Source organism: Pieris napi, chromosome 3 (assembly GCF_905475465.1).
Source record: "Pieris napi chromosome 3, ilPieNapi1.2, whole genome shotgun sequence".
Taxonomy (NCBI): Eukaryota; Metazoa; Arthropoda; class Insecta; order Lepidoptera; family Pieridae; genus Pieris; species Pieris napi.
In genome coordinates, this window is record NC_062236.1 from 10,056,347 (window position 1) to 10,073,473 (window position 17,127).

Genomic DNA, 17,127 nt, shown 5'->3' on the forward strand with positions numbered 1-17,127 from the left:
TCTTAGAACTAAATCAATTTTTTTTTTCTTTAAATTTGTTTTACCTAAAGAATCCATTATAGGAGCCGGTCATAAGCCTGTGATCATCTCCACTCCAGCAGCATTCAAACTTATCGAAGATACAGTCATTCTCATACAAAGAGCACAATTTTGATCGGAGGTATTCGTGCACCTGTAAAGAGAAGTTGTATTAATCTATAATATGAAGCAATAAATGTATATTTGCATAACATTAAAAATTTGTTATATTTTGTAGCTATGATAAATTCATAAGTTAGGGTTTTCAGTTTATCAACTTTATTCATAAACATACTATAAACCTCCAATTGTTGAATAACCCACTTTGAAAATAAACATAACTCTGAGTAAAGCTATTACTATGTTAGGCTTATGAATTATACAATTAATATAATTATTAATATTCTAGTTGATTCATTAACAATTAGAACTACATATCTTTAATATACAATCCATTCTAGTAATGATCAACTAAATTTCTTTAACATCACCAATATCTAGTTAATTCATTGAACAGTTGTTACAACGGAATAAATATCCACGTGGTGTACAAATATTTTGACAGATTAAAGAGCTACCAAATGAGTAAAAATACCAATCACTATTCTCATCTCAAATTATATTAGCTCTATATATATTTTATACTCTATGCAACAATGACATGTTGGTTATGTCGAAAATAAAATTTAAAGTAATACTTACTGGATATGTTTCTACAGGTTTAGTTTCCATTCTAAAATCCCAAACTTTTAAACCTAAGTAATCTCTAGACATCATGTATCTGAAACAGAAAAAAATATTTAAGATACCTTTTTCGATATTTAATTATTAATAGGCAATCCTGCTTTCTATATATTTACTATAACTACTTTTTACATAAAAACAAATTATACTAATTAATAATACATATATCATGTTCATGCTTTGTATATAAAGAAAGATATGTATGAAGAAACCTCACCTGCCAGAGTTGCTGAGCTTGACATCGCTGATGGAAGAGATGATCTCCGAGAAGAAGGACCTTGCTTGAGGGTCCTCTGGCTCCTCGAAGAGCTTCGCGTGTCGGTCACACAACGCGGCCGCGCGCATATCGCACAAGCGGATGGTACCTGCGCACACGAAAACCAATTTACTTAATATATAGTTATTCAGTAACGGGTAGTTCTCTTATCTAGGTTATATTAGATTTTAGAAACAATCTTTAGTTACTAAGTTTAATACATTATTTAAAAAATACCTTCTTTGCTTTATAATATAACTTCTTTTTGCCATCATACTAATAAATACTTTCATCACCATCTTCATTATATAATTATATATTATCATAATATTAATTATTACTGAATATTACTTACCTTTACTACTAGAATATACAAAGAGATTGCATTCAGTCGGATGGAACTCAGCGGCCGTGATCACCTGTACACAAACAAAATACACTTCAGTGAGTTTATATTCAAAAGACAATTACTACTTTTTGGCCTATGTCATTAGGAAGATACTTTTATTAATATAATTTATTATATGGAATCTTTATTTCTTTATGTATGATTTACAACCAATAAAATTTTTAACTTATATCAGTTTTACATCCATTTCCATAGTACCGATGTTAATAATAAAATGAGGCAAACGTCTAGTTCTATTAAATTTTTTTAGAAAAAAATGTTTTTAATAGAAATAAATAATAATTTGGTGCAGAGCGGGGAATCGAGTATACTACCACATGGTTCATAATCCCATGCTTAAACTAGACTAACATTAAAAATATAACAAATTTATATATTTCGTTATTTATGACAATTTGGTTTCAACCAACATCAATTTTTTTGTTATTATAACTTCTGTTGTCATACAAATAATATTGAATACTCTACATACCTCTGTGAGCTCCTCCATATTAGCCGGCTTGATGTCGACAATATTGAAGCTTTGATCGGTGATTTCCAGGTGCCAGAGGTTGATTCGCAGGTCATCAGCCGAGAGGTACGTCTCTTGGTCAGAGTTCAACGATATAGAGTTTATGTGGTACGTGTGCGCGTTTGCGAATATCCGTCTGAAAGATAAGTTAACGTTTTAATAATCTTTTTTAGTATGAATATGTTTCGGCTTATAATTTTACTTAGAATATATATTTTATATAACTATAAGCAATAAGCTTTTTACTTCTACCAACTGAAAACAATTAGTTCGCTGTTTCGTCGGGAATCAAACCCAGGAACACATTAATGCATTAGTAGTTAAAAAATGGTTCAAATAGTAAACAACTATCACTTTAATTTATTCTGAACTCTTTGGAATAGTGCGATTTAAGAAGCATACGGCATATTCGATGCATGGCTGTAGGCTGAGTTGATAAGAAAGAAAGGTAAAGAAACGGGCACATCATACAACGAAAAATCGTCTTGCAAGATTGATCACCTAATTGCTTAACAACTTTAAAAAAATTATATACAGTAATCTCAAAAACCCTATAAAAAGTATCGCAATTACCGAGTATTTATTATAGAAAATGCAGAAGTTTAATAATGTAAATTAGTTAAACTATCTATATTTTATTAACTTCACGGCGCACGCACTGTATTTGTACATTGATTAGATAGGACATGATTTCCAATAAAACGTGATATTCATAAGTGGGTACGCAAATATTTGTGGCTCTTGACGTTCATAGATAACGTATTCTCTAAATTAATTCTTCCAAGAGTCAGGGTACTACGTAACATCCTATAGCGTCGGCTATTTACATTGAGATCTGGCAATAAATGTGAATTCAGACTCATTCAATTAATTATTTTTAAAAACTGATGTTCAAAAATTACATGAATAATATATCGGCTGGCTATCTTACTTAATATTAAAATCAACGACATCGGCTCTATTGATGTTGAAAGAAATATATCGGACTTGAGTTTCATTGTTAGATAAAGTGATGATAGTACTTTTTGAGTGAAGAAAATCTTTGTTAAAAAAATCTCTATACAAACTTCTCAAACATTTATGTTCTGACTGATATTCAAACGAGATTTTTTTACCGTGGCGAGGCTTCAACCATGAGATCAGCGGGTCTGACAGTGGGCACACGCAGTTGCGTGACGCGCGCTGGGTCCCGCGGCCGTCCGCCTTCCTCACGCGTGTTGTAGCCCGTCACGCGCTTGTCACGCTCCGACACCTGAGAAACATTAAATCAGAGTAAAATAAAACAGTTTTATTATATTTAATCAACAGCGATTTCAATTCAATATTGATTTTTCGTGCCACGCGAATTCATACTTCGCGCTACGAATATTGAAATTTATCGAAATATTCCTTAATAATTATTGGATCATTGAAATCGAAATCCAAAAATTTACATTTAATTAATATCTCACCTTCCATAGTTTAATAGTCTTATCATTAGTTGAGAGTAGAAAATGAGCTTGGTTCTTCTGTTTGAGCCATCTAATTTTATTGATTTTCTCCTCAATCTCAAGCGACTTGAGGTAATCGAACTCCGGTTCATGTGATTGGAACGTCGAGTACACATTGTATTCACCCTTTTTGGGTACACATTGCTTTGACGCTGGGTCTCTCTGAAAAATATATACAATGAGATCCTAATTCTAATATATCAAAGAAATTAACCGGAAAATAGTTGTTTCCTTCTACTAATTCCTATAATAATATTTAGAAATAATGCTTCCCACGAAATCCGGCAAACAATGATTCAATTCGTTTTAATTGTTTATATCGGGAAGAACTTTCCCCAACCATAAGACCCCTATTCCGCGTCTGATGATAGTTACCACAAGCTAAACGTTTGCATGACATTTATATCATTAAAATCAAGAACATAATATTAACTAGCATACAATGACAATTGATTTGTTGACTTCATCGTTCTAATTAATCTCGAGGTCTAGATCAACAATGCGCATTTGTTTATAATCAATATCTCCTACGTTATCTACTGGTTAATTTACTATATTTTTTTCGTACCACGCAAATTCATAGTTCGCGATATCAGAGGTACGAATATTGAAATTTATCGAAATCTTCCTTAGATTTCAGTTTTTGGTACAGTGATCCAAAACCTATACATGTTTAGGGTATATATTTGCGTCATCGTCACGTCAATCATAGTTTGTGTCATGTCCACACAAACTATGATTGGCGATCTAAAATGTAAAATATTAATGTTTAGTCGAAAATGTAGTCTTTTTTTTATATAGATTTAGATTTTTTTTACAAAATAATTAACAAATACTATACTGAAATTCATGAACTATGCTTTATAATCCAAGAATACCTGAAATATAACAACACGCCCGCCCTTATCACCAGTGGCCAGCAGTTCACCATCGTGGTTGAACTCAACGCAGGATATCAGATCCGCCTCTGTCACGTCATCCTCAAGCGTGCCTTTGACCTGACTGAAACACCACGTTGTCTCACCACCATTGCCTGAAAGAACAAAATAAATAAATAACAAAAATGTAATACGGCTGAAAGAGTTTAGTGAAGTTGTTTCGCACTAAGCGGCCGGAGAGTATCTAGAGGCCAACTTAGGGCACTTAGAAATCTCTAATCGAATGTGTGAAAGTAGTTGTGTCAAGTTAGATGTCATGGTCGGACGTTACACACTAGAGCTATTTTCGAAACCAGATTCTGTACTGCCAATAATTTTGTATTTTCAATCATAATCACAGAAGAACTGGATTTTACGCAATCTATCGAATGACAAATTATATGACAGTCAGAGAAGATACAAATGTGAGAGAGTGAGACAACTAAACATGAATAATTTAACAAATTTTAAACTGTTTTAGATAGAATTAAATAACACTCGAATATCTAAATGAATAATATACTATAATTAAATCAATTTTCTCTCCAACAAGTTTCTATGCCTTTCTAGACTCACTTGACAGTATTTTTCGATTAAATCAAAAGTAGCAAAATTAAAATAGTGCTACATCAATTCTATTTAGATTATTGGTAGTAAATATAAATTTCTAACAAATAATTGAAAAAACCTTGTACATAGTTCCAAAACCAAGCTAAAGTTAGTAAAAAAAATAGAAAAAGAGAGGATAGATAGATGATACAACTATTCAAGTTAAAATCAAGAATAAGGAATCTTTGTATACATGATACATTATATACATAGAAACTAGGAAATATGATATGCATAACACACTTTACCCAATAATAAAATATTTATATTAGAAATATGTTAGAAAAAGGACACCACTGAAATGTAGCTGCAGTCAACTATCTCTCAAAACCTAAAGAACTTACAACTAGATAAGCATACAAAAATCTAAAATAATATTAATTGGTGATATAGTAAATCATCTACTATTACATTATTTGTTAATATTAGATTTATGTATACCAAATAAAAGCTACATAACAACTATAGTAAATGCAATGTACTTTACAGAAAGTTCTTACTAGAAGTAGTTCTCGCAATGATAAAGATATAGTATAAAGTAAATCTAAATAGTCTAAATACATACAGTTACAAGCATAGCTATGGACTTCACAAATATATCTCCAATGATAAATGCTGTCTTGAAGCCAAATCCTATTTGCATACCACTGCACTTCTTTCTTTTTCAACATTTCAAATTATTCTCATTTTATATTACACAATAATCCGACATGCTAGGAACAATTGTTAGCTTGGACTGAACTAGTAGAAACAACAAGTTTTCAAAACAATAGTCATTTAATACTTATGAATGAAAACCATAGAAACTTGAGTCTTAATCTTTATAATAGATCATGTTATATATAGGTATATCTTTACTGTACTGGTTATGGCATAATATTATGTATGACCTAGATAATCCAAATTAAAAAGCATGGATGTGAAATTACACAGAATCTTACCTATTGGGGTTAGAACCTTGCAGTTCTAATAGGTGATGTTTTTATGTGAAAGCATAGTAAAAGAATTTTGATTGTTTGACCCTAAAAATTATTAATGGTTTCTTGAAACCAACAATTTTCATAGTTAACAACTACTAATAAATAGATGATATACAAATATTTGAAACAGCCTACTATTGTAAACAAGATGCTATATAAGCAGAATTAACATATTAATATGCGGAATATATATATTATAGTTAGTGTTAGACACTATTATATATTCAGAAGTGATATACTGTAATAACTGACAGAGCCCCAAGTAATGATACTAGTCAGTGTAAATTAAATGTTTCCTATGAAACCTGGGGTTACATGATTTAATCATATAATTATAGATGCTCTGTTGGTAGCCAGTTACTTTTACAAAGGTACTTTTTATAATAAGACAGCCAAATGACTATCTCGTGACTAATTTCTTTTTAACCCCAACATAGCTAATTCTCATCAAAGATAATCTAAAAAAAAGTGTTCATACATTAATTTATGGACCATTATTGACTATTACTGAAAATTTAGCTATTTCTTACTACTGGCAATTAAATACTGTTTCTCATTAGACAAACCACCTTGGTTCACAAGAATTATATAAATTTTATCATTCAAAATGTAAACATATTTTCTTTTATAACAAACTATTATAATCAGTATGTTATTATTATGAAGATAACAAAACATTAAAAAAGTAGACTTATCTTTAACTCTTTACATAATTTTAAAACTTTTTAATGAAACCATTTAAGTTAATTTCCAACATAGGTGCCTTATCATTTATCTTCTGTAGTATGGTTGATTGCTCTTTCTTAGAAATTTCAATAGACATAAGTTGATTGATAAATATTATTTTAATTAAAATATAAATTTACTATTAAAAAAATGTTGATCTAAGAAATGTTTCATCCTAGTCATACTACAGATGGTATTATGGTACCAGAAATTCATATACAGTAAGACTTTCTTTACTAAAATAACTATGACAATCTGTACTTTAAAACATACCTATGGCATTTTATGATTATCATGAAAATGAGTATTTTTTTAAACTTATACATTAATCTAAAATTTCTTGTTTACAATGAACATTAGTATAGACATGGACAACTAATGAAAATAAAACAAACACCTAAGTTACCAGGAAAAGTTATTCCATCAATTTGGCATAGATTCAAGATCAACATCACAGTTTACATATAAATTGCTTTGTAATTGTTGCATCCTTTGTTATACATCTCTGCCACCCATCTCATTTTACTTGAATGTCATCGGGGCAGTAGAATTTTCTTGTTTTGAAAAATTATTCTGGTACTGAGTGAAAAGTATACTTCCTAGTCCAGTCAGTCAAGACAATTAATTCATTATAATTCCAAAAGTTTTCAAATTTTGATGTAAGGTTGGGAGTGGTATTAAAACAAACTATAAAATTTTGCAACCTGCTCTGCGGTCCGGAACATTGTTAAAAATGCAATAAATGATAATTTGCTCAGTTCTTGAGACCAAAATTCCAAAAGTTCTGCAAAGTTGGAGTGGTGTTAAATATATTATTTTACATCACGTGTCAAATTTGCAACCAATTTAAGTGTACGGAACATTGTTTGTTATTAAAAATTAATGTTTTTCTTTATTAAACTGAAGGAAAACGTTCCAAAAGTTCTGCAAATTTGACAGATATATCGAAAATAAAATAAATAACAAAAAATGTTCCGTACACTTAGGTTGGTTGCAAATTTTATACGTGATATGAAATATTATATCGAAAACTTCCCCAAGTTTGCAGAACTTTTGGAATTTTTTTCACGACCATACAGCAAAAATGAATTTAATTGCAATTTTAACAATGTTCCGGACTGCGGACAAGGTTGCAAAATGAGATTTATTGTCGTCCCAATGTACCATTCACTTGACCGAAGTTTGAAAACTTTTGGAATTATTATCAAATTTTCGATTTCGAATGTCTATAATGACTGGTCTATCCCTCCCTACAGCATGCACCATAAAGGTATTTACATCACAACATATATTTCCTTATAGGTGGTAAACCATTATTTAATATAAATTTAATGAAATGATCATTTAGTTTAATTAAAACTACTAATTAAGCAATTTTTAACTGCATTAGGTTATATTTATAGAAGAGAAATCAAAACATAAAAGCTCCAACCAAAACACATAGCTAAAACATAAAACTACACTTCTTACTACTCAAGTATTTAGTATAGGCTATACACTACATCAATGACCTTAGGTTACAAGTATAAAATGGTCAATTCAAACATCTGTTGGTTAAATCTGCAGATGCTTACATATTCCAAGTATACTAAGCAACAATACTCAATGAGTCTTATTAAACATAAATGACCATTACACACAACTTTTTAAGTGGAATTACTATTTTTGTTACAACCAATAAACAGGTTTTGTAAGGGACTATAAAAAATCATCTCACCTTCTTGTAACCTCATTTTGAGCATGAATTCACTTTTACACTCTTTCGATGAACTTCTAATATTATTACGAGTATATATTGTTCATATTAGTGTAATTCTTGTGAGTACGCGCGTTTGACCTTCAATATATGAACAACATAATATAATCAGATGATCACCCAAACAATCGTTATTTTTCAATTATTATGCGACATAAACGCGTCAAAGAAAACAGAAATCATTGCGAGAACGAAACAAACAGTATACTTCAGGATATTAGTAAGAATCAAGAAAGAAACGTTAAAATCTAAGTGCAAACATTAGAAAACACTTTTTCACTAAACGATACTGTTAATTTACAAGTGTAAACACTAAAATGTAACCACACTAAGAACAAGAACATTGCATTTACCGTCGGAGTTAGAACGATAAAACATCTTCGATTATAGCGATCCCAGACTCCGTTTTCGCCCTTGAGAAGCGGGCGCTAAAAGTCACCACTTACCGGCCATGACAAAGCCCAGCACAAAAACTTTAAGAAGTTCGATAGTTTTAGTACACAATCACTTTATTATTTATTTAAAACATTACACAGAATTACGGATGAAAACCGATTAAAATCATATCCATAACATCGGTTAAAAGCAATGGCGCTTATAATTTTCAGAAACACAATTATTTCTGCAGTATGTGGTGTTGCCATATGCTAACTGATAATCTCTACTATTGAAAATATTTCTACCAAACTTTAAATATTTAACGTATAAATTTAAAATCACTCGTATTTTACTAAATTAATATTGAATTTCATATTAAAGTTAATCAGGTTAATACTTTTTTAAATACATTTTAAAAAGTATTTATCCTAGGTTAAGAAATAAATACCTAACAGTTTGTCATTTTAATAACTTTTTAAATAAATTCATAAAAATTTGATGCACGTGAATTAACTGAAAAGTCTTCCAAAAATGTTCTTTCAGCATACCTATAACAAAACCTGAATGGAGTAATCAATGAAGGACAAGCGTCTAGTTTAATATTTCATAACTTTGTAACTTATATATAGGTTTATCAGTATATGATAATTTTATTCACTTTTCTAACCAAATACGTGGAACAAGTATCGTACCTCGCTCAAGTTTTAAAAATTTCGTATTATAGTTCTCATAAAAAATTTCTACTATTTATTACTAAGAAATGGCAACATATTACATATGTCAGATGTCAGTGAAGTTGCAATTTTCTTTGGATTGGTAGTTTCAAGTTTGATTTGTCAGCTTGTTACGAATCTGTCACTAACAAGAATAACGGACGCCTTCGAGTATACTCTTTATGAGTATACTCGAAGTCGAATTGTAAATAAGTGGTTCTTTTGAGATTTGCGAGCCACGTCAACTTATTTACAATTTACTCTATCTATAATCACCGTCACCTGCCTAGATCAGATTGAAGCACGTTACGTTTAAAATATGAATGTTTGTAAAAACTGAAACAGCTAACAGTATAATAAAAACACAATTATTCCTTGATCCTCGAGATTATATCAAAATCATAATAACTCAAGCGGTGATGGTTATTTCTGCGATTATTGTTTTAAAATTAAAAACATCCGGTAATAATAACTTTACTTAATATTCTATAACTATACTTATATAATTCAATAACGAATGGTCTGTAGATAGGAATTAGGAAGTAGGAACCCACATATAAATAATAATCAAGAAATATGTCTTTAGTTTTTTGGTTTTTTAAACACATTACTTTATGTAACAAAATGATAATGCTGTCATAGACTACAACAAAATACTAAAAGGTGGATGTTGTAAAGAGATCGAAAATAAATGCTGGGCAATATGATATACAGTGTCATTTACGACAGTTTGTAACGTAGTTACCGCTGCTATTGAAGAAATATAGTAAAAAGCATAAATCACTACGATTGATTCATAGACATGCCTGAATACGATCCGGTAAGTTAATTATATTGTTTTAGAAGAAATCTTTCGCCACTTCATGTTTCCAAACGTTAATTGAAATAATGTTATAAATGTAGAGCACAATATGAGACAAGAATAAGAACATGAATTGACATAAAAAATCAGTTTCAAATAAAAAGCTCACCATTCTTATTTCCATGGTCGAAAATTACGCTGAGTTTATGCAGACTGTTCTGGCGAGCCTCGGCAAATAAGCGTCTCTTGTTTTTGGGCGGGGATTGGGTGGCCAACGGCGAAACCACCATTGTCGTTGTGGCCATCCTCAATTTAAAAGCATATCTGAAACATTCAACATTGAATATATATATATATATATATATAATTCTCAACAACGGAAAGCCATCTAGATATTACATTACATATGCAGAAAGGTTCTAGCTATCCTTTTAATAATAAATTATTAGTGTTTCAAAGTATTGATTGGAAGATTTTATGGCCAATTTCTGCTATATGAGATAGACAACCTTTGATAACGTTAAAACCCACTATCATTATCACGGTGATAAAATGCACATAAAAGGGTTTCAATATTAAGGCATTTACTTACATGGAAAGAGATTAATATTAACACATGAATAGTGAACGCGCTTCCTGTGTTAATATTAAATAAGTAAAGTAAGTAAGTACGTAAATTGATAATTTCAAACATGTTTACCGAAAGCTATGCAAGGTTTAGTTCAATATTTATTCTACGTCATAATTTTTATACTAACAATCATCCTACGAAATATATGTATACTGTATAGGCATGGCAACCTGTCTCCTAAAGTTATAGAAAAACTAAGTTTGCTGTAAACTACTTTGGCCTTCTAAATCCAAACCTTAACCACAATGACATTACTTTTAATATCTTCATGTGAACTTTGGACCATGTTCTAAGATCGTGGTGCCAGTTCTTTTAGCGGAAATAACTTATGCTTTAATTATACGCGCAAATGACTAAACACGTGATTGTCATAAAGCAAGTTTACTCGATTTATTTTGTCAAATATATTTTATAACAATATATGGGTCACAATGTAAAAAGAACGATACTTATAAATTAAGATAGACCCCTGTAGTTACGTTACAGCCATGGGGCAAACACAAATAGTTTTAATCTTTTAACATTATACATGCCAAAGACCTACCCAAATCGCAGAGAATAACAGAATTGGTTTAGAGGGAAGTCGTGTAAATGTGAAGTAATCTGAAAGGTATAAGATACAATGGAGCATAGGGTTAGAAACTTTACTATCAAATGTCAAAAATCATTTATTCATGTAAGTAACACAATGTACACTTATGAACGTCAAAAAAAGAAATATACTTCTAACAAGTACCATGATCTTTGGTTTCCGAACGCGTTGTTAGCAGTTAAAAAAATAACTCAAATGATTTCTTATTTTTGCAATAACTCATTTTAACGTAAATACATTTTGGTTTCTAAAATATCATGCAACAAACGACAATTTATTTTATTATTTTCCCACGATCTTTAACATCACATATTTTATTTCAACACGCAGCAGCTAGTAATTTAACACTTGGGTTATTTTGATATTATTTAGGTATTTTAAAAACGTCGACTAGACAACTGATCGTACTCAATACAATAGGAGGCTAAGGTTGTTGTCCCGATCTTCCAAATAAAATATACTATTTTTGCAGTCGAGTTTTTCAATAAATATATTGTCGAGGGGAAATCCCTCTAGTGAAGAGATCCCGGGGCTGTAGGCCCGGACGCCTCTAAATCCGGGGCTGATGGTACCTATATGCCCTCAATGACTTTCTTGTAGGTACTCTTGGATAAGTGCGTGCTCCTATTTCACCATGCCTCCTGCTGATAGACGACAAATCTTTGTTTTTAATTTATTTTATTATTAGTTATTACTTAAGATGTCATGTGGAACATGGTGTAATGGTTGCAGCTCCTTACGAACGTTGTGTAAAACAAAAAACTTGGCGATTAAAAAGAGTTGCGGAGAGTTTATTGCCAATTCCTCTCTTCCGTTCTACGCCCTTGATTTGAGAACTGGCAGTAAATGTAAATTTAGAAGCATTTAATGTATATTTCTTTTTGACGTCCATAAGTGTAGGGTGTTACCTATATGAATAAATGGTTTTTGACTTTGAATAATAGCAGTGGAGCCTGTTTATTGATATGTATGTGTATAGCATTATATCTGCTAATTGTTCCCAATGCCTTAGCAGCCTAATGAAAACCGATTCCTACTGACTACACCCGATACGATGCAGTGTTTAATGTACACGAGAAATTAAGTCTGTTACTAATCATTTGTGTCAATGATCTTTGCGTGAGCGCAAAACAAATATGAAAAGGATTTTCGCGTATTTTTATCTCGTTTTACCTACTTTAATTCAATTTGCAGTACACTATATTATGATATGATATTATTCTTGCTTAAGTATCTACATTTAATTCACCACAAAACTTTCCTGGATTAAGTTAAATGATTAGAGTCATATTTAATTTCGTTTTACGATTAAATATGTACTAGTTGTTGCCCGGGCGTCTCCGAAAGGGAAAACAGAAATAATTATAAAATAATTAGAAATAAATAGTGAAAGAATTTGACTATTTATTTCTAATTCACTTCTTTGAGTGAGGGAAAGCGATTTCTTATAAATAAAAACACAATATTTATTAAAAATTATTTGTTATACGATATATTTAATATTTTATACAATGCCTCCTAGTAATAATATACTGAATATTTAATATTTTTATGTTTTTGTAACAGACTTCAGACGATCAACTGACCAGGGAAAGGGGGTTGTGTGTAGAAGGTAATGCAAAAATATAGCTAATGATGCAAACATTCTCCGTCATTAACAAGACACTAATTTAATAACTAATAAGGCCGTAGAGTCGTCTTTTAAACTCTCTCAAATGTAGATAAATATTTTCCCCTAATAATCCCATTGAAGTATTTTTCTATTCTTAATTATTAAATATGTACTCAGGGCCGGATTTAGGAGAGAAATATGCAACCAGGGCTACAGCAGACGCAAAATGCAAAATTTTTTGTTCATTTTATTTGGAAAATAATTTGGGGCCTCCATTTCTTTGTTGCCTCCAGACCTCTACATCCGGCCCTGTCTGTACTGTAAAATAGTGTTTATATACATGTTGTAAATTGTAATATGAAAATAAATAGAACGAATAACAAAGAAAATTATCTGTCCAGGAGACCATCACGTCAAGAAAGCTGTAGAGATATTAGAAAGGTGTGAAAACCGGGTGAAGTCAAAGGCCTATACAGCTGAGACCTGCCACCAGGAGGCGATAGATTTTATGCAGGTGCTAGACCATTGTGTTGGCGAAAGAGCCTTCAAGCGACTTGTGTAATTTTAATAAAGATTATTAGTATAACAGCAGTTTATGGTATAATTTCCTATTTCAATAGTTTTCAAATTAAGTAAGGTTTCGGAGTTTGACGTTTTTTGAGGCACACTTAACGTTTCGTGCGTAGTCACCCTAACAGTTATAAATAAAACAAACTTTGTGGACATAAACGCGACTGCTGTTCAAAGCGGCTTATGTAAATGTTTAGCGTTTGTAAAGGTTTCTCTAAGGTGTAGTGCTGCCTGCGTAAATCAGTTGTGACAGATTTTGTGTATTACTTTAATAGAATAGGTAGGTGGCAAACACCCTGTTCGCCCGTGCAATATTCGTAGAAAATATCTAGGGAATTTTCTAATAGAATGTAATACAATAAACGGGTTTTCGTCCTTGTCCCTCATTGTCGCGTAGATTGACCCAAATCGTGACGGAACGACAATACGACATTGCGCGCCATATAAATCACATCCATAAAAAGTCTTACGATAAAGATTAAATGAATGTATTATTTAGTTTAAGTCCCGATAAACGTGAAGTCAAATATGACGTAATCAAGTATGGAAGACTTGAGCAGTGTCGTGGGCGTATTTTTAAAGAAGAGTTCGAATATTTGTGTAGTAAATTTATATTGTATCAACTAAAGATAGAGACTATTCAAATATGAGCTAATGGTGCAGTGAAGCAGGGAAAAATCCGATTCCGGCAACTGCCCTGCCGGGTCTTATCAGTCAAATCTGCTTCAGTAAGACCTTCAGTAGTCTAGCGATGTTTTTTATTAGTTCGTTGTGTCTTTACTTATCTACTTAGACTAAACTAAACTACCGGCCACACCTTATGAGACAATGGATTTATTAAACAGTATCTAGTTTGTCTCGGTGTCGTCTAAGTTATTATATTTATAGCATTAGCACCTAAGTCAAGGAGTCAGAATTATTTTTATCCATCCAATTATACATCATAGAAAGTATACAAAAATGATTCTTAACCTCTTGGCAACCTTACCGGCGTAGATATCACTTGAACTACGCAGAGAGCAATCTGCAATTGTGAGGGATAGACTTCATGAGTTTGCTTCCAGCATTGCTTAGATCCCGGGGGCATGCCCAGCTCACGAACTGCCCTCCGCCATTCACCAATTCCATATGATTCGCGACTTAACCAGAACTATATATTTCAGTAGGTTTAGGAATACTTAAGACGAATGATATATGTTTTACTTGTACTAAGTTTATATGTAGTACAATATATCAGTGGCGCTAGAACCTTTTTAGGTCTGGGCCTCAGATTTTTGTATCTGTTTCATGATCGTTTGTCAATTGCTTGGCAAGTAGGCGATCAGCCTTCCGTGCTTGACACATGCCGTCGACTTATTGGGTCTAAGGCAAGCCGGTTTTTCCTCACGATTATTTCCTTCACCGTTCCAGCGAATTTTAAATGCGCACATGGACAGAAAATCTATTGGTTTACAACCGGGGATCGAACCTACGAACTCAGGGACGAGAGTTGCATGTTGAAGGCACTTGGCCAACACTGCTCATGTTGCTGCTGTTTATATGTAGTATGTAAGTTATATATTATTATAATTTTTTGGCATTTGTGCTGTAAATAATTATATCTATGGGTTTTAAGACTCAGCGTAAGTTAGAGTTATTCCGTTTATACAACTTCACGACAAAGGCGGGTTAAGGCTACTGACCTTGGAACAGCTGTTTATCCCGAAAAGGTACACCTGCTCGAAATTCCCACGACATACACCTTTATTTACAGATGTATTCAAACAGGATAAAAGCAAAATAGCAGTAGATAATTAGTGTATAATGTATATATATGAACGTAAACATTGTATTATTTTTATTAGAAAAATATGCAAAATTTGTACAAATTTAATTTTTGTTTTTGGGGAGAAAAGATATCGCTTGTTCGTGGAACCAATTTCCTGAATCGACTATGTATTACATAATACATAAGCAATATTATCTAATAACATCCACAGTGTATATTATGTTAATAGTTAAGACAATTATTGTAATCTGTTTTGAATGACGTAGTGGCGTCGCCTGATCTTAAAAAAACGGTAGTAAACGGTTTTTGTACATTCATAATTTAGTTGCCTAATTCATCAATTATAGTATTAGGAGTAGAGAATCTTGGGGTGTAAATGAACGCTAGTTAAAGAATTAAGTTGGCGCCTGGTAAATAGTACCGGGGACCCCAGAGCTGGTGCTTTCCTCGCTCAACCAGTAAGTATAGCACATATGTCACAGGAAACAAACTTTTTAAATTTGTTTTAATTTTTAAATATTATAACTATGTAGGTTAAGAAATTTGTAAATGTTGTATATGTGTGTGTGGGGAATAAATGGCAACGCACACGCGAACCCTCTGGCATTAAACATGATGAAAAAAAATGTTACGTTATCTATCCATTAGTTGGATTTTTTTTAATATTGCCAAAAAAGAGTACATACAGTTTCAGTTGAATAAGTGGTTGGCAATGTTTGTTGTCTCGGTGTGTTAGATGCAGGTATTACATTTTTATAAGAAAAATCGAACATTGGATTAAAATTATTTAAGTGTAGTTACCCGTTATTGTATGACACAAAAAGTTCACAAGCCAATTTTATAAAAAGGTCAACACTAGGTCGTTCGTGTGAATGGCTGACATATTATTGTTACTTGTCGTACAATAGTTGCTCAGGGTGATTATTTTTATAACTACCGGGACTAAAAGTGCTACTAGAATGTTCTTAAAAGTGACTAAACAAGACATTAAGGCCAATTTAAAACTACCTCGGAACAAAATAAACATGTGAAGTATGTATATACTGATTACTGGCATACAAGAAGTTGCCTTAGCAACAATCTCGTTTTAAGAAATATAAGAGTTTGATTAAAAATGTCTTATACAAAAGCTATGTATTTCTGTAATATTAATAAAACCTTAAATCCTGATCTATCTTTCATATCGACTTATTAAAACTTTACATGGTAGCAGAGCGTTTAGTAAAAAGGAATAAAAAAAAAAGGGAAAAAGCGAAATAAAAAATGTCGATCGCAAGAATAGATCCTCTAACAAAAGAAAACTATGATACATGGGTAATACAGGCTGAAGCAGTCCTAGTACGAAACAAATTATGGAAATACATTGAAAGTCCTTTAAGTAAGGATCCAAGTGCAGCTGAAACAGAAGGTGACAGACAAGCCAGATCGGAACTAATTCTTATGATTTCTCCCTCTGAGCTTAACCAAATTAAAAAATGCCTATCTGCAAAAGCCGTTTGGAATAAACTACAAGACATTTACGCTAGCAAAGGACCTGCCCGTGAATCCTCTAATCTAGAAGAATTTTATATGCATCGTGTAAAGTTTGTAAACGAAGAGGTAATATCTTTAAACACAAACATCATAAAATTTGTTCAAACTGCTG

At 31.8% G+C, this 17,127-nt stretch overlaps 1 protein-coding gene across 6 annotated transcripts in view; it reads right to left on the reverse strand.

The window, feature by feature from the left end:
* Positions 1-17,127, reverse strand: part of LOC125063119 (protein phosphatase PP2A 55 kDa regulatory subunit) — a 33,951-nt gene that overhangs the window by 2,138 nt on the left and 14,686 nt on the right. The window contains exons 1-10 of one of the 6 annotated variants that reach the window (XM_047669345.1): positions 8,770-9,064; positions 8,378-8,497; positions 4,307-4,461; positions 3,390-3,590; positions 3,054-3,190; positions 1,900-2,074; positions 1,374-1,437; positions 980-1,127; positions 721-799; positions 45-172 (exon numbers count right to left, since the gene is read on the reverse strand). In XM_047669345.1, coding sequence (XP_047525301.1) covers positions 45-172; positions 721-799; positions 980-1,127; positions 1,374-1,437; positions 1,900-2,074; positions 3,054-3,190; positions 3,390-3,590; positions 4,307-4,461; positions 8,378-8,402 — 1,112 coding nt within the window. In that variant the 5' untranslated portion in view covers positions 8,403-8,497; positions 8,770-9,064. Of the gene's footprint in view, positions 1-44; positions 173-720; positions 800-979; positions 1,128-1,373; positions 1,438-1,899; positions 2,075-3,053; positions 3,191-3,389; positions 3,591-4,306; positions 4,462-5,519; positions 5,872-8,377; positions 8,498-8,769; positions 9,070-10,478; positions 10,634-17,127 lie in introns of those variants that run through there. The other 5 variants (XM_047669340.1, XM_047669341.1, XM_047669343.1 and 2 more) reach the window with 5 other exon arrangements.